This window comes from Oryx dammah, unplaced genomic scaffold (genome assembly GCF_014754425.2).
Source record: "Oryx dammah isolate SB20612 unplaced genomic scaffold, SCBI_Odam_1.1 HiC_scaffold_24, whole genome shotgun sequence".
Classification (NCBI taxonomy): Eukaryota; Metazoa; Chordata; class Mammalia; order Artiodactyla; family Bovidae; genus Oryx; species Oryx dammah.
Window position 1 is genome coordinate 25,622,090 of NW_024070208.1, and position 26,013 is coordinate 25,648,102.

Genomic DNA, 26,013 nt, shown 5'->3' on the forward strand with positions numbered 1-26,013 from the left:
AGCCAGCGCTGTGGAACCCACGAGCCACAGCCACAGAAGCCCGTGCGCCCAAAGCCCGTGCTCTGCAACAAGAGAGCCACTGCAGTGGGAAGGCTGCCCACCTCAGTGAAGGGCAGCCCCTGCCCGCCACAGCTAGAGAAGGCCTTTGAGTAGCAACGAAGACCCAGCACAGTCAAAAACATAAATAGAATTAATAGGATAAACTCAAAGAACCACACATTGAAAGCATTGGCTCTGGCAATGGTGTGAGACAGGCCCAAACCCACAAGAATGAGCTGAGACTGCAGTGTCAGCAACATGGGTGCGTCCACCTAGAAAGTCCTCAGACGTTTGAAGAGCCGTACACCTATAGTTGGAGGCATTTGCTTCTGAAGTGGGATTTGGAGGATGAGTCAGTGGGAAGGATTTTAAGTGTCTCTCAGCTGACAGTGTTCTTTCCTTCCTAAGGATACTCTGGCCCCTGATAGCCACAGGGCCCACGTTCAAATTTAAAATACAGCTCCACTCCGGAGATGTCTGACAAGACACTTCCGGGGTGCCTCTGTTCTCTGCTCACAGAGGAGGCTGCGATTTAGCTTTGATTACTGGGTAAACAAAGGCTGCTGTGGATTCACTCCTCAAGGAGACAGGGTCTCCTTGTCATGTCCTAAGCACCACCAGCCTCTGGAGTTCTCCCAGCTCCACCAACGTGTTTGGAGGACCTGCTAGTTCCGGCCTCTGCTGGGCATTTCCGGGGCACAGAGAGTCACACCGCCGCTCTGCTTGAGGACCTCACCCATAAGCAAAGGATCGCCATGACAGTCAATAAAGGCTGTGGCAGAAAAATGCCTGGGAAACCGTGTTTCCTCTTCCACATAATCTTCATAAAAATCATCAAAACAGAGCAAACAACAAAAATCCCTTTGGTCCAGAGTGCCCTTTTCATTAGCATTCTGCAGCCCTCCAGGGCTGAGGGAAGGGGTGAGAAGACTGTCCTGGGGCCCGGAGTCATTGCGCTAAACAAGATAGTGTTCTCCAAACCATCATCAGTACAACCCTGGAAGGCTAGATTTAGTTCCAATTTGTAAAGTTCAGACATTTTTCCCTAGTAGTTTGAGCTCTAGCCTGGGGTCAGACTGAATAGGAACATGACCTTACACACTGAGCTCCTAGGGACAAGGAGGAAACCCAAGCTTGTCTCTTTAGCTGTGGCCTTTGAGGTCTCTACGATTCCATGAGCGGTCAAGGCTGTAATTTCAGGAACGTATGCGCGAACGGCCTAGATGTTCCCCAGCAACCCAGGTGTCTTCTCTCCTCCACACACCGAACTGTAGACTCCTTGAGGTCAAAGGCCAGGTCTCTTATCACCCGTGTGGCCGACAAAGAACCACGCTCCTGCTTACTGGATGCTGACACGGGCACAGCGGTCCTCAGTTTAGAGTATGGAGGAAGACAGATACTTTGAGGTTTTATTTCTTGCCAAATGTTTTCTTTTACCGACTGAAAGCAAGCCATGACATGTTTATTCTTATGGTGGACATTTAATCCTAACACCTGTTTTTAGTCCTATATTCCAGATTCATCCTCTTTCCTTATAAACATGCATTTCTAGTAATTAAGGATTTTATTATGATTTTATAGTTCTATTCTCAAAGAATCCAGAAAAAAAAAACAAACCTGCAGTATTAATTTTGGTGGTTCCTCCACAGGGCTCTTTGTCTGATACAAAACGTGGGTAAATCTGAGTGAGTGTTGACTCCTATTTTCTAAGATTCTGGGTAGTCAACCCACAAGGTCCTCTTCCTAGGAAGCTATGGGCCGCTGCGGCTCAGGTTTGCTTGCATTTGCCCCTCAGCTGGAGGCTCAGCATGCAACCTGGTTGCCTGGTGTCCTGGAAGCCAGCACGCTCACTTATTTGCTGGGGATTCTGCTGCTTGTGTGTCTGGCTGTAGAGGAGGAGTCAGCCTGCCTGGGTCCCACTCCAGCTTTCTGTTTTGAGTATAGTAAAGCTTTAATGTTGCTCGTTCCAGGGAAATGGAGGATCAGGTGGTAACCATGGGGAAGACACAGCCAAGAAATTTCTGCTCTTCTAACCAGCACCTTCCCAAGCACCGTCCTACCTCTCTTGCCCTGCCTGGTATGGCTGGCTCTTATCAAAGCTTTCAGTCCTGGAGTCCAGATTCCCTGCAATCAGATGAAACATCCCAGACTAGATTGGAAACTGCTCATATATTCCAGTCTCAGATTTGCTTTATTATAATTTTGTGTGTGATCTGTGAAATGCAGAACCCAGAAACACTTCAGCTTTTACTTTTCCTCTTGATTAAATATTTTCATGTTTGCAGATGAAACTCTTCAGAAGCCTCTTAAAAAGTGCCGCTTGGAGAGTCCCTGCAATCCTTCTGGGATGTGAGTCTCCTGCATTGGCAGGCAGGTTTTTCACCACGGCTCCACCTGGGAAGCCTCTAGACTTTCTCATTAGATACAGTTATAACAGTTTGGTCAATGTTTATTTTATTCTGCAAGCTAGTACAGTGAAGGGTCCTGGAAGTGCAGTGGGAGAAGGAGTTTTGGAAGTAAATGTTACAGGAGGATTTCCCTGGTGGTCCAGTGGCTGAGACGCCACACTCCCAATGCAGGCATCTGGGTTCGATCCCAGATGCCACGACTAAAAACCCCACATGCCACAACTAAGACCTGGCACAGCCAAGTAAATAAATCAATAAATATTTTAAAAAGAGAAGCAAACAACATGAATGGTTTCTAAAATGCTTGAAACACATTGTTACTATCTGCTCTCTTAATTTATAGGCACATCACTGTCTTGCTCTTACCATAACATACGACTAGGAAATTCCCATTTGATTCTCCAAAGTGAACATTTTAAAACCCTATTTTGAAATTTTGTTCTTAATCAACTTCACTCCCATTGTATTCATTTGGATCCCTAAAGTTGGCCTTTATCTATAGGTAAGAAGCTGAACTCTCTTGGTTTCCCAACTAGATCTGAAGTAGAAATGATTGTGAAGTAGTGGTTCCTGATGACTGTTAAGAATGCATTGTGTCCTTTGACAGTGGACCGTCACTATTGGCACTACAGGACCTTAGAAATGCTCACACAAGTTAGGAAGCTATTTAAAGGTTCAGTATGACTAAGCCCTCCCGCCCACACCCACGACGGAGGACGGGCAGTGTTGGCTGGGCTATAAGAGAAGCAGAGACCCCAAAAACTCAAGCTCTAATTTAGCACTGCCAGGTGGCTTTGGGAACGTGAGCTGTTTATAGTTGTCACCTCCATTTAATTTCTATTGAATGAGAGGGCCTATGGCTAAGACTCCACACTCCAAATGCAAGGGGGCCTGGGTTTGATCCCTGGTCAGGGAACTAGATCACAAATGCCACAACTTAAGAGTTTCCAAGCTACAACTGAAGAACCTGGATACCACAACGAAGATCGAAGACCCCTCGTGCCACAGCAAAGACCCGGCACAGCCAAATAAATATTTTTTGAAAGGTTCAAGAGGTCACAGGATGCTCAGATAACGATGGTATCCCTTGCTATACTCCTTGAACACCTCATTCGTGAGTTCTCCACCAGAACACAGAGCTGCACACAGCCCAAGTCTACAGAGGGTGAACTGAGTCTTGAATGTTGTCAGTGTGACCATGAGAACCATTCAGAAAACTGTCACTTCGTGGATGACCTCAAGAGAAATGGAGAAGAAGGGCAGAAGCTCACCCCTATTTCATGTCTTCTTTAGAGGGAGGAACAGGGCACAGCCACCTGCAAGCGGGAGTTACCCACGGGGGTAGCAGTAGCAGTAACTTTATTACAATTACGACAGCCTTAACAGCTTGTGACGCTTCTGAGCTATCACGTTTGTTTTGTCCTAACACTGGGTCAACCCCTTAAAATTCACATATTTCTTTTAAAAATGGAAAAGAGAATTTTTTACAAAATATTTACACCACGATGCCAGATCAATGGGGTACGAGTGAATCCTTAACAAGATTCAACACATCGGAAATTACATTTATTAAAAAAAAAACAAAACCTTTTTCTTTGCAGGTCGACTGCTAGGGAGTATGCTCTGAAAATTATCAAGAAAAGCAAGTGTCGAGGCAAAGTATGTATAAGGTTTTCTTCTTTTGAAAATATATTATTTTGGAGGTAGAAAAAAAACACAAGATGAGCCCCCAAATAAACATAAGTTCACCCTAGGAGTTGTGTTTTGGTAGAGTAGAATGTTATATACTTATTAGGATATAATTTTATCCTATAAAGACTCCTGGCATCAAAGTCAGTTGAAATGATGGGATATTATTTCAGTTCCCTCTCTTTGTTCTTGTATTTACTTCTTCTCTTACTTTTGTGATCTAAGTTTCATTTCATCCTTCTATATGCAGTTATAGTTAACCATGGTAGGCTCTGAAATTACAAGCATCTTCTAAGGATCTTCAGTATCTTTTGCCACTTCTAGGCTATATGACGGAGAAGGCCATGGCACCCCACTCCAGTACTCTTGCCGGGAAAATCCCATGGACGGAGGAGCCTGGTGGGCTGCAGTCCATGGGGTCGCTAAGAGTTGGACATGACTAAGCAACCTCACTTTTACTTTTCACTTTCATGCATTGGAGAAGGAAATGGCAACCCACTCCAGTGTTCTTGCCTGGAGAATCCCAGGGACGAAGAAGCCTGGTGGGCTGCTGTCTATGGGGTCACACAGAGTCAGACACGACTGAAGCGACTTAGCAGCAGCAGCAGCAGGCTATACAAATATCACAATTTAAGATAGACATTATATTTTAGCAAAATATATCTCCCTTGATCTTTAAATAGTATGTTAAGTGTTAATCGCTCAGGTGTGTTCAACTCTTTGTGACCCCATGGACTATATGTAGCCCACCCAAGCTCCTTGGTCCATGGGATTTTCCAGGCAAGAGTACTGGAGTGGGTTGCCATGCCCTTCTACAGGGGATCTCCCTGACCCAGGGATTGAACCAGGAATCCCACATTGCAGACAGACTTTTTACCAGGGAAACCCTTAAATAGTATGGCTTTGTTAATTTGAGTTAGCCCTTCATTGTTTTGCTGTGTGTCTTGATGGAGATAACTTTCTCTTGAACAGGAACACATGATCCAGAATGAGGTGTCTATCTTGAGAAGAGTGAAGCACCCCAATATTGTTCTTCTGATCGAAGAGATGGACGTGCCAACTGAGCTGTATCTTGTCATGGAATTAGTAAAGGTGTGTGTTTTGGTAAAAGAGGTAAACCTATATATGGCACCTCACTCTCCTGTATGATAGAGCTCTCTCCTTCGTTTCCTCTCAGCAGTATTCAATCTCACTGCTGTGCACTGGTGTAACGGTTAAGAGTCTTAACACTAGAATTATATCCCCAAAGTTCAAGTTTCAGCCTGGACCGAAATAGTCCCTGACCTTGGGTCTGCCACTCTGTACCTTGGGCCCCTCCTGTGTAAAATGAGATATTGCTAGGAATGTTATTCTGAAGGTAAAAAAATCCCTTTCACCAACTTCTGTGACACAAAGTATTAGATACCAGTATGATTGTTGTTACTCCAGCAGAAACTGCCAACTTTTCCAGGAACTACTCCAAAAGTATCATCCATTATCATAAAAACAAGCTCTGAACTTTTAGACTCCAGGGTAATAGAAAAACAGCACCCTGTTAATAATAATGTGAATACTGCCTCTCAGTGATGGGTACAATCTCATCCCGCCACATAAAATTATGTTTTTATTCTATTCAATCATATAACATAGGAATGGCCAGATGTTGATGATGGTTGAATCTATGTGAAAGGTAACCCATCTATTTCCTCTACTTCATATGTGAAATTTTCTTAATTAGGAGTTTTTAAAAATTGAATGTTTTATTTTCATGAAGCTGTACTTTGCTCAAGGCTTTTCTATTATGTTAATCTGACCAAAGGCATGAGTAATTTCTACTTTAGTTGTAAATTAGATCATTTTCTCCATTGGGGTGTGCCAGTAAGTACCCAGGGTTCCAGGAATTCTACTTAGAATCACTCAGCTGAGCTGGTGGCAGCTGGAATATGGGGTTTCCTTCTGTAAAAATTTCAGGCCAACAAAGCATTTAATTAATCAATCATTTACTGTATAGAAAAATGTTCATTCTAGGGACTTTAAATTTTCATTCTTTATACTTCCTTTGTTTTAGATCTATTGGCCTTCTTTTAACTTAGTGATTAATCTATATTTATAGATAAAGCCTGTTTTTTTTCTACTTCAAGTTCAGACTTTTTTCCTCTGAGGGTGAAGCCTTTTTAGTTTGTACTAACACCAGGTTATGGTCATGGTTGAGATTGAGGGAGATAAAAATGTTAATCACTTATTCCAACCAAGAAAGGTCAGTTTCATTATTCAGAAAATTTTCACTTTATTTTGACACTTTATTACCAAATAAAGTTTGGTGATTATAACATTGTAAATTATACTTTATCTAGGACCAAGAATAGTAATTTTACAATGACTTTAATTTTTAAAGCAACAGCTTCAAATCATTCCTGCTACCCCTCTGGGTGCCATTAAAAACTAATTAGCAACCCCCTGTTATTGGCTGGGTTTTGGAGAGCTAAGACTAAATTAAATTTGAAGATGAGATATAAAAGAGGAAAATGCTTAATAGTTCAGAACACAGTTTGTGGGAAAGCTTAATCCGATTGTCAGTAATATGCTTAGTCAGGTGACAGTAGCAATGTACCACTTAGCCTTTGTGGATTCTCTCCGGGTGACCAGTCTAACAAGCCTGGACTGTGCCTGCAAAACTCAGCATTGGGACTCTTCAACTGAGCCACTGTGTGTGTGTGTGTGTGTGTGTGTCTGTGTGTGTGTATGTGTGTTTGTGTGTGTGTGTCTGTGTCTGTCTGTGTGTGTGTCTGTGTGTCTCTGTGTGTGTCTGTGTGTCTCTGTGTGTGTGTGTCTGTGTGTGTGTCGTGTGTCTCTGTGTGTGTGTGTGTCTCTGTGTCTGTGTGTGTCTGTGTGTGTGTCTGTGTCTGTGTCTGTGTGTCTGTTTGTGTGTGTCTGTGTGTGTGTGTGTCTGTGTGTGTCTGTGTGTGTGTGTTTCTGTGTGTGTGTGTGAGCTGCTCAGTCGTGTCTGAGACTTTGTGAGCTCCTCTGTCATGGAATTCTCCAGGCAAGAATACTGGAGTGGGTCGCTGTTCCCTTCTCCACCACTGTATTGTACCCCTACATTTAGTCTGACCGAGAATGGCTGTGTGACCAGGTCTGGAAGCATCTCAGAAGAGAAGACCAGCCCCACGTTTGACCTGAAAAGCTCCCATGACACCCCTCTGAGGACTTTAGTTTGTCAAACCCTGAGAGTCCATCAGGGGGCCCAGGATGGCCTGATGGCTTTGTATAAATAAGGTCTGTGTTCCAGAAAACAGTGAAGTGGGTCAACAGTAAAACCATTCTTAAGGGTGAACTTCCATAAGTACCAATAACGGGACTTTAGACTTCTAGCTGCAGAAGTGAACGTGTGCACACTGCCTGTGTCCAGAGAAAGGAGGGCCTTGTGCAGGGGCAGCCCTTGGGCCCGCACTGAGAGATCAGCGGGAGCCAGAATGACAAAGGGCGTGGAGGGGACTCTCAGATGAGCTTGGAGTGCGGAGTCGGGAGAGGGTTCGGTCTGTCTGGGTGACCAGGGAAGACACACGCTAAGTGGAGCATAAAGGCAGCTGCTCCAGGTGAGAAGGGAGATGAGGTTAAGCAAGTTGGAGTGAAGGCTGGGAGCAGAGCGGGGAGAGCCATGGGAACAGAACGCTGACTTCATGACGAGTGAAAGACAGGAAACGCTGACCTGCGGTGTGGGAGGTGACGATCGTACACAAGGCCTTTGGATAGAGAGCCTGAGACGGCCCACAAAGCTGTGTCAGAGGCGGGTCTTAGAGCAGGACTAAGAGGATCTGTTGACTGCTTTGTGGAAGGCGAAGAAGAAGGAATGAGATTACAGGCTGTCTTGAGTTTAGACAGTGAGGACAATGGTGGAGTCTGGCAGGGTCACTTCCTACGGCCCGACACACGGTCAGGGGTGCTGTCCACGTGGACCGCCGTGCAAACCCCATCTCCCCGGGTGGCACGGGAACAACCTGCAAAGCTGCACAACCTCGCCTTTGAGAGACAGAACTCAGAGAGACAGTGTTCGTTTTGGAAAAAATATGTATCTGCTTAGTTCGGGAACTGCTGAGGCTGAGGGTCAGTGGAAGATACCCCTTCCCCCGAGCGGGGATTGTACAGGATCACAGAGGGCCAGGTTAGGGAGTGGGATTTGAAAATGGTCAGCCTACAGGTGCTCTAGGTTGTGTTTGCTATTAAAAACAACAACAACAAATTAAATCTCTTAGCCCTTTAGGTAACATGAACACAGTCAGCCTCTGGCGGGGGGAGCTCGGTTCTTTGGGGCCTTGTGTGCAAAAAGGATGCACACATTGTCAGTAAATCAGACCCGACTTCTCTGAAAGGGCTTCAGATAAATGGATCTAAAATCGGAGCCTGAAATCTTCGCTTCACCAAATAACAGTAAATTAGCCCGGAACAGTGGAAACAAAAGTTCGGATGAGTAATGGACCTAGAAAACTTTCTTTGAAATGTCTCCGTCCTCCTCCCTTTCTTTCTCTTTCATCTCTGGGGTGACAGTTTCTGGCCCTTTTCTCTGTTCCTTACAAGGAGGCACATTATTGAAAAAGAACATGTGACGCCCACTCCAAGAGACCTAAACTAGAGAATGACGAGAAGTGTGTGTGTGTGAAGTTCACAGGGCCGCAGAACATTTTGTTCAGGGTGCATCTGTGGGATGTTTCTCGTTTCAGGAGACTTGGGATTATGAATCTGAACTTCTGCTGGCAGTTGGTGTAGCACATGCCACCAGGAAAGCCAGTGCCCCAAGGGCTCTGCCCTGGAGACCCAGCTCCGCTTCCCCATCCCCAGCTGGGAGTTTAATGGCAGAGTCCTCTCCTCCTTCCTTTGAGCTCTGGAGGAAATGTCACTGGCTCTCGCAGTGGGGGCAGAAACCACCATAGGCTTCCTGGGCCTTTGAGAGGGCAGTGACAGGGAAAGCTCTTGCAACCCAGAAACCCGGCGCGCATAGCGTATCAGGCGCCTCTCCAGGCTGGGCCCCACTGGACCATCTGTTAATCCACTTTTCCTCCTGCTGTCCTCTCTCAGGGAGGAGACCTCTTCGATGCCATCACCTCCACTAACAAATACACTGAGCGAGATGCCAGTGGGATGCTGTACAACCTGGCCAGCGCCATCAAATACCTGCACAGCCTCAACATCGTCCACCGTGACATCAAACCAGAGAATCTGCTGGTAAGGGTTCCGACTTCAGGGTGTCCTGAGCTCCAAGCACTCATGCATGAGTGAATGTGAACACTTCTTTTCCTTCTTTTTCATTTTCTTAAAGAACAAAACAAAAAACCCTTAAAGGCTAGTTTCCAGCTGGCCTTCAGTAACTAGCTGGAAACTGGTCTTTTAAGTTGATCTGTCAGGGTTAATGTACCATTAGGAGCACTTAACTTATTAGCAAATAAAAACCCGAGGCAGGGGGACAGGAAAAGAACTCAGGAAATCTAGGGCTGTGGTTAAGACCATGGACCAGGCCAACACAGTCACGAGGAGCATTTACACTTGCATGACTTATCAGTAGCACTTTGGTGTTAGAAAGCTTTTACTTGGAGGAGAAAAAAAAAAAGAAAATGGAAGGCCTTTTAGACTTAGTCTCCCAATCTACATCCCAATAATCTGATCTAAAAGCTAAAAGGATAAATTTCATTGTGAGTTTTCAAGACGCCAGCCCTTCAGCATAAAAATGATCATGACGAAGAAGACTGATTTTACAGATCAGAGACATTCTTACCACCACCCCCGTGCTCTCTTGATCCCATTGTTAAGGGGACGGTATTGAAAGAATTAAGGGGACAGAGACTGGGCATCAGGGAGCTGTCACTAGTGAATATGGGAGTAATATAAATTTTGTTGGCTATTCAGGGTGGAATTTTAATGAAATATATGCAATTTCTCCCCGTCTCCAGATGCTAACTGTTCTTTTACTTTCATTATCCAACTCAAAGAGTCATGTATTACTTGACTATTAGTTTGTCCATCTCTTTGGAAATCTGGGAAACGAGGATTCTCTTTCTAAAGAAGTGTTTCTCCAAGGGTGGTCCAGAGACGCCCTGGATCAGAATTACTCCCAGATGCTGGTTAAAAATGTAAATTTCTGAGCTTCCCTGCAGCCCCACCAAATCAAAATCTGGTGACTGGTGACAGGGTGCAGGTCTGCATTGCCACCAGCTCCCCCACGTGATCTCAGTGAACTTTCAAGTTTAAAAGCAGATGAATAGGAACTTCCCTGACAGTCCAATGGCTAAGACTCTAAGCTCCCAATGCAAGGGGCCCAGGTTCAACCCCTGGTCAGGGAACTGGATCCCGCATGCCACAAAGACCCAGCGCAGCCAGATAAATAAATATTTTTTAAAAATACAATAAAAGCAGAGGAACAACCCAACTCCCAGTCCCAGTAATGACTGCTGAGATCTGCTGCTATGGAAAATCACCTCTGTGCTCACCCCATGCTAAGACTTTACACTCAGTATCTCATTTCATCTTCACAACAGCCATGTGGGGTAAAGTCAGTTACTGTCCCATTTCACAGGTGAGCAAACTGGGTGCCTAGAAGTTGAAAGACCCATTCAAGGCCATCATCACTCTTTTAAGTGGAGGAATCAAGGCCACAACCTCGCTCTGCTCCACTCCACACCTCAGACTTTTGACCACTAGACTATGTAAAATGTGAACTGGGGAGAGAGGTTTACTGCTTGCTTGCCCTATGCCAGGGACTGTGCCAGGGAACAGGAAGACACATGCCTCCGTGGAGGGACATTCAAGTAGGAAAAATAGGCATTTAAAAAATATGTACACAGGGACTTCCTTGTGGTCCAGTGGCTAAGACTCTGAGCTCCCAGTGCAGGCGGCCTAGACTCAATCCTTGGTCAAGGAACTAGATCCCACATGCTGTGACTAAGACCCGGCATAGCCAAATAAAACTAAGCACTAAAAAGAAAAGAAAGAAATACATATACAAGCAGTTAATTGCAATTAGGTTAGTGATCTTGGAGCTGCTGGCTAATGAAGGTGGCAGAGGTCAGATGATGGACTTCTGACTTAATTGGCCCTCAAATTCCACATCTCCACAGTAGCCTAAACATTCTCTTCTGCATAGCTGCCTCCATAAACGGCAGCAATTTCCCCTCGTCTGCACTCATTCTTCCTGTGTCCTGACTTATGTAGGACTGTCTCACGGGAACGGACTTACAACTGAGCCTTTGTTTAAAAATTTCTCTAAGCTCCGAAAATTCAGTGATGGAAAATTAAAGTCTCATTTTCCTTTCCGTTTTTCAGTTCAGTTTTGTGTACCCATTGTTCACCTGCTTCTCACCAGAGCACTGTTTCTATAAATGACATAAATGGTTACAGAGCAGTGTGCTTTTACAAATGACAATTTGCAGGATACTTTGAAAGTACTGTGCTTGTTTGAACATATTTTACTTTAAATTACCCAAAAAAAGAAAAAAAATTCTCTCCCTTTTTCCTTTCTTTTCTAATTTAAGAATGAGAAAAATAAAAAATATGTATATATATAAACACACAATTGCCGTCATTCACAATTCAGGTTTAAAATATATATATATATATGAAAAACTAAAGTAATTCTGCTTCTCCAGTATAGTCATTTCTTTCTATAGGAGAGTAGTAAGGATTGCTGAGCTTTGCAGGGATAAAGCTATTAGGGCATAAACTAGGTAGAAGAATAGAATAATTTTAACAAAATTAGGATGACATTACTAATTGCCCTTGAGACTCCTATTAATTTCACATTCTGTTGACCTTTCTGTAGAAATAAGAAGAATCATCATGGGAGACACAAAATCACATACTCAGGATTTATAGTCAGATGGACAAAAGTTCAAAACCAAGGGCTTTACTCTTACACTGGCTGATCCTCTAACCTTGAACAAGATACTTAACTCCTTTGGGTCTCCTTTAAGGGGACTGTATGAAGATAAAGAGATACCATGCGACTATTCCCTTCTTTTTTTATTCCCCTTTTATTTGTAATAAAAATTAAATTATCCCTAAAAATGAAACTGTTTAAAACTGTAAGTTGTAACAATCATCTTTCATCATTTTTGACATTGCTTTTAAAGTGTCACTATTTACCCAGGCATGGATTTACCATCTAATGGAAAAATGTAGAGCCACAGACTATTTTTGGAAAAATGCTATAATAAATTTAATGCAGAGAGTTTCAATCCATTTCTAACTACCGGAAACTTAAATAAAAAAGGCCCCACTGCACACTTTGCATTACTATTTTATGAAGAGAGTACAAAAAAAAAAAAACCCCTAAATTGTTAGACTGCTGATAAATTTTTGCTTCATAAGTGTTTAGTGTTTATAATAAGTAGCAAAGAATTATGTATTACATTTGTAGGCATTTCAGCTATAGATTTCATTTTATATAGTATCGTATAAGCAAAAACTTTGAGAACTCTTTTATTTTTAATTCTTAAAGAGCAATATAAAAATACTGTAGTTTGGCCTTCGGATCTATATTGATCCTATGAATTATTTATTCAAGTCTGAGTACTTAAAGATCAAGGCATTTTAATGAAAAAAAACAAACGTGTACAGTCATGTTTCCAGTCATATTTTAGGTGAAAACTGGGAGCTGATCTAATAGAAATAGCTCTTATAATTTTATTATCACATTGTTACTAAGGCCTTATTTTATTAATTAGTATATTGTGTCAGTGATTTTATGTGATTCTTTTGCTTTATCAGGCCTGGTCCTTAGATGCTGTGGATGAGTGACAGGTGGATGAGAGGGTGGATTAGATGAGAGAGTGAGTGAATGGCGACTCCACACTCCCAATGCAGGGGTCGGGAGTTCTATCCCTGGTCAGGGAACTAAATCCCACTTGCCACAACTAAAGATCCGACATAACGGAACTAAGGCACAATGCAGCCAAACAAATATGGCAAGCCTTAGTCATTTCTCAATTCATCAGTTACATTAAGGACCCACGCTGGCTGCAGACTAGACCTTTCTGAAGGGAGAGGAGTAAGTACAGAACTTCCCCAGCTGCACTTATGCATAATCCATTATATGCATCGCATGCGACATGATAGTTTATGACAAAAAGGAACTTTTTGCTTTAAAACAAAACAAAAACGGCCTAAGATCAACCGCTTTCCATTTACATGAGCCACCACTAGATGGCAAGCTTGTACCCTTGGCAGCAAAAAGCATCAGTAAGCCTGTTTCTTGCAGTGAGCTGGGACCGTCTTTTTTAAATGTATACACAGATGCCTTCTCCTTAGGAAAATTAAAGTCCTACTGGCAAAAATATGACTGACATCACTGGTTTTTTATTAGATTCCAGAAATAAACAAAGTAATTTTCTTGAAATATATAAAAAAAATTTCTGTTCAAAAATCTTTTTGCTTCCAAACTCCTAAATACTGTTTGGGAAAAAGCAGTTTCTCAGGGAAACTGCTTCTCTAGGTCATAAAATTCCTTTTAGAAACTTTGTCAAGGTGTTTGTGCCTGTTCCTTGCTGCCCATCAAAGTGGCATGTACAGCTAAATGACCTGCATTTTCACAAAATGGGTTGAATCTAAGGAATAGATTATCCTGTTTTCCCCTAGTGATAACCAGAGGTTGTGTTCCTGCTCTTCTTAGTTTCCAATTCAGGTCAACACTGAGTTTACCAAATAATGGATTTCCTTCTGTCTTAATCCTCAAGTAAACTCATTTTGTGGTCAGATAGCTCACTCCCCTGGTGGATAAGGCCAGTGCCACAGATGGGCAGTAGAGGTCATAACCAAAGACAGTTGAACAGACCTGCATGATGGACCTGAGCCAGCAGAATGTGGATGGACAGACTGGGGATCACCCTGCGGAAGGGAGCCACGGACCTCACTGGAGTCTGTCACCGGCCCCGCCCTTATCACCATTACCACTGAGTCGACTTGAAGATGTGTTCTATATAGTAAATAACAGAACTGAGGTCTGCAACTATCTTTGGCTCCATAAAGGTCCCAGACCAGTAAGATGGAATTTAATGAGAGTTAAAAACATAAGTCCCTAAGGACTAGGTCTGTTTTGGTGTGGTTGTTTTAATGACCATTGTGGAAAAACAGTAATGGGAAAATGTGGGCTAGTTTAAAGCCTGTTCGCTGACCATAACAAGTTCGTTACGAGAGCACATGACTGCTAAAAATACCAACGTGCCCTTAGACACTTTCCCTGAAAGAGCGTCACTCTCAAGAGAGTCCTCTGTGCTGCTTGCGAGCTCAGTGGGGAGGGACCCAGACACGTGGAGAGAGCACAGCAGAGTGGCCCAGCAGAGGCTGCCAGACGGAAGATGGGAGACCTTTTCTGTGCTGCATATGAGACACTGAACTCAAACTAAGGAGAAGACGTTAATGACAGATTTGAGGTTGACGTAAGGAAAAACTTTCTATTACACCTCTTTGAAAAGTCAGTAGCTTTTAATCACTGAAATCCCCCAGAAGAAATGGAATGCTTGTTTTTCCAGGTGGCATTAGTGGTAAAAAAAAAAAATGTGCAGGAGATGCCAGAGATGTGAGTTTGATCCCTGGAACAGGAAATGGCAACCTACTCCAGGATTCTTGCCTGGAACATCCAATGGACAGAGGGGCCTGACAGGCTACAGTCCATAGGGCCGCAAAGAGTCAGACACGACTGAGTGACTGAAAACGTTAGGAAAGAAAAAAAGTCCTTCTATCTGCATTTGGATAAAAGGTGAAGGAAAACAGAAGAAAAAGAACATTTTCCCCAAACATGATTTACTACAGTAATATGCCAGTTATTGTACTAAGCATTTACTGAGGGCCCTTCTCCAAGGGAAAGGTTACCCAGTCCAGTATTCTGGCCTAGAGAATTCCAGGGACTGTACAGTCCATGGGGTCCCAAAGAGTCGGACACTACTGAGTGACTTTCACTTTCACTTCTGCAAAAGAAAAGTGAAGTCGCTCAGTCGTGTCCAACTCTTTGGGATCCCATGCACTGTAGTCTACCAGGCTTCTCTGTCTATGGGATTCTCCAGGCAAGAGTGCTGGAGTGGGTTGCCATTTCCTTCTCCAGGGGATCTTCCTGACCCAGGGATCAGACCCAGGTCTCCTGCATTGCAGCAGGCAGACGCTTTACCCTCTGAGCCACCAGGGAAGCCCTGTGATTCCACCAGGGGAAAGAAGACAGGAAGTAAAAGCACAGTGTCTCGGGGCGGGTCAGCATCTGCCTGCCCCTCCGCCCATTCCTCTGTCACTGTGGTGTAGAATGACATAATTCACTTCACTTTAAGGGGCTCCGCTGGTGGCTCAGTGGTAAAGAAACCGCCTGCCAATGCAGGAGTTGCAGCTTCGATCCCTGAGCCAGGAAGCTCCCACATGCTGCAGAGTAGCCAAGCCCGTGCACCACAGCTGTTGAGCCTGTGCTCTAGACCCTGGGAGCCTCAGTTTCTAAACCCGTGTGCCCTAGAGCCTGTGCTCCGCAACAAGAAAAGCCACCGTGATGAGACGCCCACACCCCACACCTCGAGGGCAAGCCCCTGCTCGCCGCAGCTAGGGAGAAGTCCATGCAGCAACCAAGACCCAGCCCAGCTATGAGTAAATAAAATGACTGTTTAAATGGCACAGTCTTATTGGACTAGCAAAGATTAATAATAAATAATAATAATAACATGCAAGGTTGGCAGACTTAGGAGGATACCAGTCATCTCATATGACTCGGTACAAGATTAACTTGATGGAACTCTTCTGAAAAGTAGTTTGGTAATACGTAACTACAGCCTTAAATAATATGAACCCTGTGGTCAAGTAATTCTACTTTTAGAAATGTGACCTAAAGAAAAAACAAATCAGGTATGTATACATACAAAGGGATGGTCATCTCAGTGTTTTTTAGCATGGAAAGGAAAAATGTATATATAGAAATAACTTAGGTCAGGGCACTGATTTTTTAAAATATTGGCATAATGGGGAGGCAGGAGGACATACTGGTTAGAATCATGGACTTGAACATGCCCAAGCTTAAGTTCTGGCTCTACCATTTATTAGTTGTGTAACATTCAGCAAGTTACTTAACATCTCTGAGCCTCAATATTTTTCATCTGCAAAAATATCAGTGATGGTACTTAACAGAGTTGTTGTGAACGTTAAGTGGGATGTTAAGCACGAAGTCCTCGACATGAGGCCTGGCAGGGGCTCAGTAAATGGCAGTGGGCGGTAGTCTGGCGGGTTATTACTTTGGTGCACCCATACAATGGAGTATCCAGCAGGCACTGAAAATCATGATACACGTGTATGCTTATTCACGGGGGCACGCATTCAGGGTATGCTGTCCAGTGAGAAAAAGAAAGAGAGAGAAAGAAAGCTCTGGAAGTTCATACGCCCAAATGTTTAACAATGGTTATTTCTAGGTGTCAAGATTGCGAGTGAGTTTAATTCTTTTCTCTCTGTAATGTTATCTGTCTTTTCCAGTTTTCCTACAATGACATATTGGGTAGTACTTGTGTGACAAAAATGTAACAGGTTTTAAAAGCTGCAGTGACACTGAATCCCCAGTTATAACAGAATTCTGGGATGTGCAGTCGCTGTAGAGTCTGTTTGCTGTATCTCACTGCAGATGCCTAGAACTCCTTTCTAGGTAGTTTCATAACTGTTTTAAAGAACGGGTGAGAGTCAGGGTTCCTGGAATTTCCATTCACTTCTCCATCTTCACAGACATCTCTAGGGTGACACTTTGAAGAGCTATTTTATTTTTTCTTCTTATGTTGCCACGCCTCTTCTGACTTCTGTACACATTTTGTTATTTTTATTATTTCACATAATTTTTGTGTCATAAAGATTTTACATGTGGGTATAAAATGAATTTGTTTTTTTAAGAATTAAGTTTTTTTAGCAGGCTTAATTCTAAAGTATGTGGAGCATAAAGTACATTTTGCTAAGTAATTCCCTGCATAAATGTTGTTATACTTCACTTCTTAAAGGTTTAAATTTAATCCACTGTTTTTAGAAAGTGTCATAAAGGCCATATTCTGTGGCTAGAAGAAAAATCAATGTCTTTTTTAAGGATACCATATTTATTAAAAAGTAATTTCACTTTTTTGTCATGGCTTTGTCAATTTCATGCCAGTTTTGTTAAATTCTATCTGGTGAAGTAATTTTTAGTACCTATTGAGCTCCTCTGTGAAGAAATTTCAGTGGTTCCTGACAGTTCATTAGCCAATATTTCAACAGGGTTATCCCTGAATTCATATTATCATTGAAAATTATGTTTGTTCCAACACATCTGTTATATTAGTCAGCTTTTAGTTCTCTATTATGGGAATCTCAGAAACCATTTGACTGGGTTCAGGTTATCTGTGAATTTTCATATTATTTTATGGCCACCGGCTGCATTTTATGACTCTGTATTAAACCTTTTAGTTTTTCAAATAACATTTTCAAATGGTCTCAGTTTCTCATCCAAGCGAGATCAGACAATATGCCCCAAATCTACTGTTCAGCAAGTTACAACTACTGCGAAACCCCAAATAAATGAAAAAGAAACAAAAACCTCTCCTTTAAAAAAAGAAAATCCTGTGTAAAATAGCAGAATACCAAAAACCTACGTACCTGACCTTTCACTAGGTCTGTTCTTGGTAGGACATGCCTTCAGCTTTTAATTGGAACCTTTTTCATAATTGTTGCCATTTAACACATTTAGTCTGTCAAATCATGGGATGTCTTTATAGCCATATAATAAACCCTAGAGAACAACTTTTCTGACTGTAGCCATCTGCAATGATCACAAGAGTAGCTTACAAAATACTGACAGTCTTTATGGTAATAGGATACATATGGCAGCCCACAATTATGTGTGGCTGCATTCAATTAGTGTTGTGCAATTACACAGTTTTATTGCTTAGTTAAAACAGTGAAAGCACTACATACTGGGTAATTTGCACTAATCCCCATCTCTTTAATAGCCCCTCAGTGTTTAAAATGTGGAGGAGCATCTATAGTATTTAAAGGGCCTGGATGAACATTAAATTATATCTCATGTTGTGAATACTCTTTGATTGACAATTAATGCACCCCCACCTCATGTGTGGGGCATGTTTTATGGAGACTTTAAAATAGTTACAGCAAAAAGTTCTTCAACCAGAACCCCACTTGCTGGGTCAGGCTGCCCAAACTTATACTTGCAGGCTGTTAAGGGTCTTTCTGAAAGAAGGTCAGGATGAGGAGACAAGCTAAGGAACTCGATTCCAAGAGTGGGAGACGCCATGGACACCATGTTTTCGACGTGAACATGTTAGAAGCTTTTCTGACTCCTAACATTTAATTAAAAACTTAGTTCAAAATTAATTTATAGCTGCCATTTGGTGAAATACTTTCTGGAGATGGTTTTGTGAAGATTGTGTGTGTGTGCTCACACACACACACATTTGAAACACATGCATTTCATAATCGGTGATTTTTAACAAAAGTTTTGACTACATTTTAAATGGCCTCATTCCTGCCCTGCTCTAAATGGCTGGGACAGAGGTGAGGAGAGTCCAGCTCAGGCGGCAGCAGGAGCTCTCGGGAGCCCAGCTGTGAGACGCCCGTTGGGATGGGTTGGCCAAAAAGTTTGTTTGGGTTTGCTGTATGTTCCTACGGAAAAACACGATTTTTTTTGGCCAATCCAATAACACTTAGGGGAGGTGCTCTCCAACGGGAGGAAGGGAGACACGACAATGTATTCTTCTATATCCTTCTCCCCAAGTGTTGACAGAGAAAAACCCAAAGCAACCTTGTTTCCTGCCCTGCCTGATGGTAAGTAAGTTAAATAGAATTCCAAACGAGAGGCCTGGACATTTATTCACCTGCAAAAACATTTTGCTGAAGCATTTCAAATGTACTTGGGTCTAGAAATGTTTTCAATTACATGGATTAGGCCTTTGTCTCTTAGCTCTTATTGCCTCTCCTAAACATCACTTTACTCTCTTTATGTGTTCATGAAAATTCTACTATATGGTTTTCAAAGTTAAAAAGAGAGAGAAGCATAGTAGTGATTAAAGAGAGATGAAAACATGGAAATGATCGATTCTATGTATTTCATTTAAATGATGCTGGTTTACTTTTATATTTATCATTAAATAATCTTCATTTTCTTTATTTTAGGTAAGTCTTTAGTGGTTTTGCTTAGCTATTGAAGCTTTGAACTTTATTGCTTAGCTATATTAAATATAATTGGCATATGGCTATATGTAAGGTGGAATTCCTATTAAAATGTAGATGCTTAAAAAAACCCTTGGGTACATGGAGGAAAATTACATGGTCATATTCAGAACTAAAATGTTACTTATGACTGCATCTGCCAACATCTGCCTTTGTCCAACTTTTGAATAGAGTTGGGTGATTATGGATAGTATGTTTAAAAACAAGCCACAAAATCTCTGTGTAAATGGAGTTATGTAATTTGAAATCTGCACAACCTCACAAAACAGGCACCATGAATGTTTGGACCTAATAGAACATCAAAGCAAGAGGTTATTTTGCATTTCGAAGAGATTGCAGGTAACAAAATGGAATTAGGGAAGTAAACAATTCTGCTCTGTCTGGGAATTAAACTAGACGATCTACTAGGTGTTTCCAGCTCAGATTTCTTTTCATGAAAAACATTTGCTTGTCATTTGGACGACCTGAATGGCTGACATGCTAAGACTACAATTTAGGGATTTCTTTTGCCTGAGAGCGTTTAAGTCAGGGAGGATATTATGTTTTGCATCTCTGATACTTCAGAGTCCATGATTCAAACTTGCTGATGCTGACCAGGGCTGGATGGCTGCTTCATTAAAGTAGGGACGACGCTGTCCATCTCAGAGGACTACTGGGCAAAGCCACATCCTTGGGGGACATACAGCTGTCCTTGCCCTAACAGCCCAAGTGCAGGTCCCCCACCCCCACCCCGGAACCCTCTGGATACCTGCCTAAGGGCAGCCCTCACTTGATTGTGGCTGAGCCCTCAGGGAGAGGACTCGGTGTTCCGAGTATGGAGAAAATGTGAACAAACATTTTCTGCCCAGAAAAGACAGTCTCCAGAGAGGAGGCTCTGGCTGCCTTTTTTTCTGCCAGAACAGTTAGATCCAAATGATCATTGCTGATACTGCAGCTTAGTTGGCCAAACATCTGCACTTGATGCTGCAGTGAAATGAGAAGTGAATCTTTTTCCAAAGGAGGGCCGACGCGGTGTGTGAACGGTAGCCATGCTCCTGATGGGTGGAGGTGTTCCTCGCTGTGCGCGAGGTTCCTACTGCTGTAGCAAGTACGGATGATCACAGAGCAATAACAGGGGCACATGCAGGCCTCGATGGGCTGGAAGAATTATTTTGATGTACGTGGAGAACTTCACCGTTTCCTTGAGGCATCTCCTGGCGACTGCCTTCTCTGGGAATACTAGCCTTTTACTGTGGCTCTCTTTTCTGTATCTTATTGATTCCGGTGGAGGGCTCTGAATTAGAATTCTGAATGTCCTTTGATACTTTCTTTAAAATAACAGACGTTGTTTGGGATACTGTTTGGAACAGATCCATTTTGTTTGATTGTGGGCTACAGTTAAAGAAGTTAAATACTTGCCTGTGGTCACATGCATCCTTTTCTTGATTTGTTGGGTGAAAGATTAGAGAAAGACTATAATAAGGTGAAAGGCTTATTACTCCCTTAATAAGGAAAACTGGACAGAATGCTGACTCTGCACCTGATAAATCTTTCGAAATTGCCACAGGTGAAATGAAATGTTAATGCCCCTTTCAATTATTAATAAAAAATATAAATAGATCTTGTTGGAAACATGGGGCACTGAAAATAAAGTGTTTTAATAGATGTGTAGTTTTTTTGTTCCATTTACTAAAGAACTGCATCTTTAAAGCTTCTGATACATTAAAATGAAGACATAATTATTTTCATAAATGGAATATTTTGCACTAAACACAAAATCTATATTTTTTGTTTTTTAGCACAAAATCTATATTTCTATATTTCATTGTGTTCTGCAAATCAATTTGAATTGCAGCAAACATCAAATATAGAGAATCAAAAGGAAAAGAAAATCTCCTATAATCTTACCACTCAGAGACAGACCAATATAATGTCCTTCCAGACATTTTTCTTAGTACATATTTTTTTCTTCAATAGACATTTTATGCAACCAGTCAGAAGTCTGTCCTCACTTCCCAAATCTAACTCATTTCAATAAATGTAAACTCACATCACCATTCGAACAGTCTATAGCCTCCCATTGTATGAACATACCGTAATTTAATGAACTTTCATTTCCTGGGTGTTTGCCGTGTTCTTAATTCTGCAGTAATATAAAGATGTTCTTGTATGTATACCCTGCATATATGCCTGAGTTTTTATTTTATGAAAAATAAATTAAGAAATTGATCAACCGAAATCACAATTATTAATAGTCAGCGGACCAGAAGGGGGCGCTCTCATGTCCTGTGACCATAATTGAGCCGAACAGGAAGAAGAGAGATTCCTCTTCTTTCCTGGCAAGGACTCAGCCAATGAAAAGCCATGGACTGTTTGTTTCCATAGTCCTCCCACTTCCTGTTCCTCTCTGTAAATGTATTTCCTTCCCTTGCCATGTGGGGACTTGGAGGTAACTTGCCGTGGGTACAGACTTCAAATTGTAATTCTCTGCTGATCCTGAATAAATCCATGTTTGCTAGAGAAATATCTGGCAGTCTGTTTTAGGTCAACATATATTTACACCACAATGTCCTTATTTTTAGAGGCATTCTCACTTTCAATTTTTATTTTAGGTGTATGAACACCAGGATGGCAGCAAATCGCTGAAGCTGGGTGACTTTGGACTGGCCACCATTGTAGATGGCCCCCTGTACACCGTGTGTGGTACCCCGACATACGTGGCTCCCGAAATCATTGCCGAGACTGGGTAAGTGCTTTTCATGTGTTTACTGCAGTGAAGTGCTTGCGACATAGTCTGCTTTGAGAATAGATGACATAGTGCTGTGTTCCATCCAGACAGAGCTAGCTATCAGCTACTTTTCACTTTTTTTTTTTAGCTTGAAAAGTGGAAGCCATTTTTTCTGTTTTCCCAATCAAGTTGCCAATTACTGCAGTCTTGCTTAAGCCTTCCTTTTGGCCTTTATTAAAGGTAGAACAGCCATTATTAACCCCTTAGTAAAAGATATTCAAATTAACAGAGAAACATAGAGTGGTAATTAACGAGCTTTCGGAGATAAAAGAAACAGACATTGCTATGTGGGGTGAGTATAGCCCCTATGGTTACAGCTTAGGAGAAGCTCTCCTTATTCTCCAGTTCCAGTCCTACTTTGGTCCACTTAGCAGCTCATGGACTATCTGTGCAGCATAAACACCCTCAGGCATCAGAGGGCCGCTGGGAATTGGCTTGTTTCTGAGTGCAGCCAACACAGATTAAAGAAAATCTCTAGAATCAGGGGAGATGGTAGGGTGGCCTAATGCTTACTAATGACCTAGTACCATAGGCCAGGTGCTAAACTCCTTTATTTAATTCTTACTCTTCCAGTAGATGATATAATCCCCATTTTGCATATTAAAAAACTCTGTCTCTGATGACTGATACAAGCTCGTGACAGTAGCTGAGTCAGCATTTGAACTCCAGGTCTAGGTGGGCAAATGGCTCTTTCGGTAAGCCCCATTTCTTGCCGAGGATTACTGGCAGGGTTCTGAACGCTGTCCTTAAACAGAAGGAGGGGGGAAGGGTGGGAGAGCAAGAAGAGACAGCCCTGCCATTTCTTCTCATGAGTGGCACCAGCCCACACCTAGCACTCTAGATAGTATCTTCCCCTGTGACAGCTGGAGGTAGTTTTTCTACTTGTACTATAGATGCATAGACCGGAAAGGCAGAAATACAGAACAGACGAGAAGAGAAATCCCCAATGCAGGGTAGTAAGGACTTTCTTATTCATCAAATTTGACTGGGAGCCACATCTGTGGCCACGCCTGACCTCCTCCGAGGCACCACCTCAGGCGATACTCCGGCGGGTGCTCTGATGGCCGCTGGGGAGGAGTGGTGTGGGGCAGAAGAATTTGGTTGTATCCTGAAGACATTGGTTGGAACTCAGCTGTGCCACCAATTGTGTGATCTTGAGCCAAATTATTTACCCCTCTGAACTTAGGTTTTCTTTCTTATAAAACAGGCAATAATACTTGTCCTGTACAAGTTACACAGTTGTTGGGAAAACAAAATCAGATAATGTATGCCAGTGCTTTGGAGATTAGAGAATGTCTTATGTGTAATTATTATTTCTAAAATTTGGGAGCTAAATCGTCTCACAGGTCTGTCTCTGTCTTAAATCGGATATAACTAGACATAGAGAATGGACTTACAGAATGGACTTACAGGGGATAAGGGGAGGGTGGGAAGAAATGGGAGATTAGAATTGACATATTAATATATACACTACCATGCGTAAAACAGGTAACTAGTGGGAAACTGCTGTATAGCAAGGGAGCTCAGCTCAGTGCTCTGCGACGACCTGGATGTGGGATGGAGACAAGGCGGGAGAGAGGTCCAAGAGGGAGGGAATATATGCATACACACAACCAACTCACTTCACTGTATAGCAGAAACTGACACAACATTGTAAAGCAATTATAGTCTTCATAAAAAATAATTTAAAAAACAAACTTGATATGACTATAATAGGCATTGTTACTGAAACTGTTCACTTACTGATATTTAAATATGACCCTAGCATTACTTTGATTTTTAATCATGTGCCTTAAATTGTCTCTTTTTTAATTATTATTCTTTTCTTGAATTTTGTTTAGCCAGTGGGTTGTATGTTAGTGTTAGTTGTGGCTTTTTAAAAATTTTTGCTTGGTTTGCTGTTTGGTTTATGATAGCAGAATCATCCATTTGACCATGCTCCATGATTTGTCCTGGCCCAACTTTGCTAACAGCGGCGTCACTTACCTTTTCAGATATGGCCTCAAGGTGGACATCTGGGCGGCTGGCGTCATTACTTACATCCTGCTGTGTGGTTTCCCTCCGTTCCGTGGGTATGGGCAGTGATCCTTCATTCAGCACCCACAAGGCATTTGTCCATTCTCTGAATGATCCATTCAGCCTCCATGCATAAAGCAGCCTGTAGCAGGAAAGAATGGAATGCTGTGTTAAAGAACATAACTTTACTACCTTTTGCTTAATAAGGACTTGTTATTTTTTCCATGTTGTGCACGCTAGTTTACATGCCTTCCATAAATCTTTCTCATATAATTTAAAAACTCATTCTTTCTTAATTTGCCAAAGCAGTTCCATACTGACATTTTGAATTGCTTAAAAACACACATTTTACACATTTACGGGGGAAGGAAGGCCTCCAATGCATAAGGATACCGTGAGGTGGCATTTTCCTGTGTTTATTCCTTGTTATTGTCTTTCGTCTAAACAGAAGCGGTGATGACCAGGAGGTGCTTTTTGATCAGATTTTGATGGGGCAAGTGGACTTCCCTTCTCCATACTGGGATAATGTTTCCGACTCTGCAAAGGTAGGTTTCGGCTTCCAGTGCCTTCCTCTTCCTTATAGCCTGTGTCTCTGGAGTTATTGATTCTGAATCATCCTGTGCAAGGAAACGAATGGTATGGTGAATATGCTTTCTGTATGCATGTTCGTCATAATTACTGGCCTTCCCAAGCGCTCCCAGTCTTCAGGTCGTCCACCTCGCCAGGTGCCTCTGCTTCCCTGGCTCATCACTCTCTGTGGCCACTCCAGTTGCACTGCGGCAGCCTTCAGCTGTGCTCTGCCCACGCCAGGCTAGAGCCCACCTCAGATTCTGTACAGGTTATTGTTTCACCTCTTTCAGGTCTTGGCTTGATGTCATCTTCTCAGTGAAGCTTTCCCAGAACATCTGATTTCCAGCTGCAGCTCTGAACCCCTACCTGGCTGACATTATTGTCCTTTGCTTCATATTCCTCTGTAACACTTACACTGTTACCTCCATCTGGTCTACCGTCTAACTACCTGTCTGTATCTGTCTGCCTACCTAGATATCTACCCACTCCAGTATTCTTGGGCTTCCCTTGTGGCTCAGCTGGTAAAGAATCCACCTGCAATGTGGGAGACCTGGGTTCAGTCCCTGGGTTGGGAAGATCTGGAGAAGGGAAAGGCTACCCGTTCCAGTATTCTGGCCTGGAGAATTCCATGGGGTTGCAAAGTCAGACATGACTGAGCGACTTCCACTTTCACTACCTAGATATAGATAGGTGGATATATCCTATTTTCTGGCTCTCCTCAGTAGGATGTAAATTCCATCAAGAAAAGGATTTTTGTCTATTGTATTCACTACTATACCTCAGTGCCTAAATAGTGACGTAACTGATACTCAATGTATACTGAATGAATGGGTAAAAGAACGAGGGAATTAAATGATCTGGTAGACAGTCAAAGTGAAGGTGCTCAACATGAGTTAAAACGACCAAGAAAGACACTGTGGGGAAGCTATGGGGTAACTTGGACCTGGAAGACAGCCAGGACTTAGAGGCGACGAGGAACAAAGCGTATTGTTTTTGTCACTAAAAGAGCAACCTCTAAGAAAACTATGAAACTCTTACACAGAGACATTAGTAGACTCTGAGGTTAAAAAAAAGAAAACTTTTTAGTTGATTCCTCAGGTATATGTCTCTAAGCATTGACTTAAATTTTTGCAAAACTGATGTTGGCAACTAATTATCTTTTGATTATTCAGTGTACCTGATTTCTTCTTTGGCTGTATCCAGAGTGTAAGTTCAATTTTAAATCCGACTCCTTAGGCCTGGCCACTTTCCATAGAAAATGGTGAACAGTGGGCCCAAATCTCTCATTTTCTTCAACTATCCAGGAATTGACCTCTGGACATAGGAACATGTGTGGAGTTG

At 42.4% G+C, this 26,013-nt stretch overlaps 1 protein-coding gene across 4 annotated transcripts in view; it reads left to right on the top strand.

Annotated features, from left to right (window-relative positions):
* Nucleotides 1–26,013, top strand: part of DCLK1 (doublecortin like kinase 1) — a 354,151-nt gene that overhangs the window by 290,502 nt on the left and 37,636 nt on the right. For all 4 annotated transcript variants that reach the window (XM_040267076.1, XM_040267075.1, XM_040267080.1 and 1 more), the window contains 6 exons: nucleotides 4,049–4,106; nucleotides 5,109–5,228; nucleotides 9,189–9,335; nucleotides 21,911–22,044; nucleotides 24,081–24,158; nucleotides 24,551–24,647. In XM_040267076.1, the coding sequence (XP_040123010.1) occupies nucleotides 4,049–4,106; nucleotides 5,109–5,228; nucleotides 9,189–9,335; nucleotides 21,911–22,044; nucleotides 24,081–24,158; nucleotides 24,551–24,647 (634 nt within the window). The remainder of the gene's footprint in view (nucleotides 1–4,048; nucleotides 4,107–5,108; nucleotides 5,229–9,188; nucleotides 9,336–21,910; nucleotides 22,045–24,080; nucleotides 24,159–24,550; nucleotides 24,648–26,013) is intronic.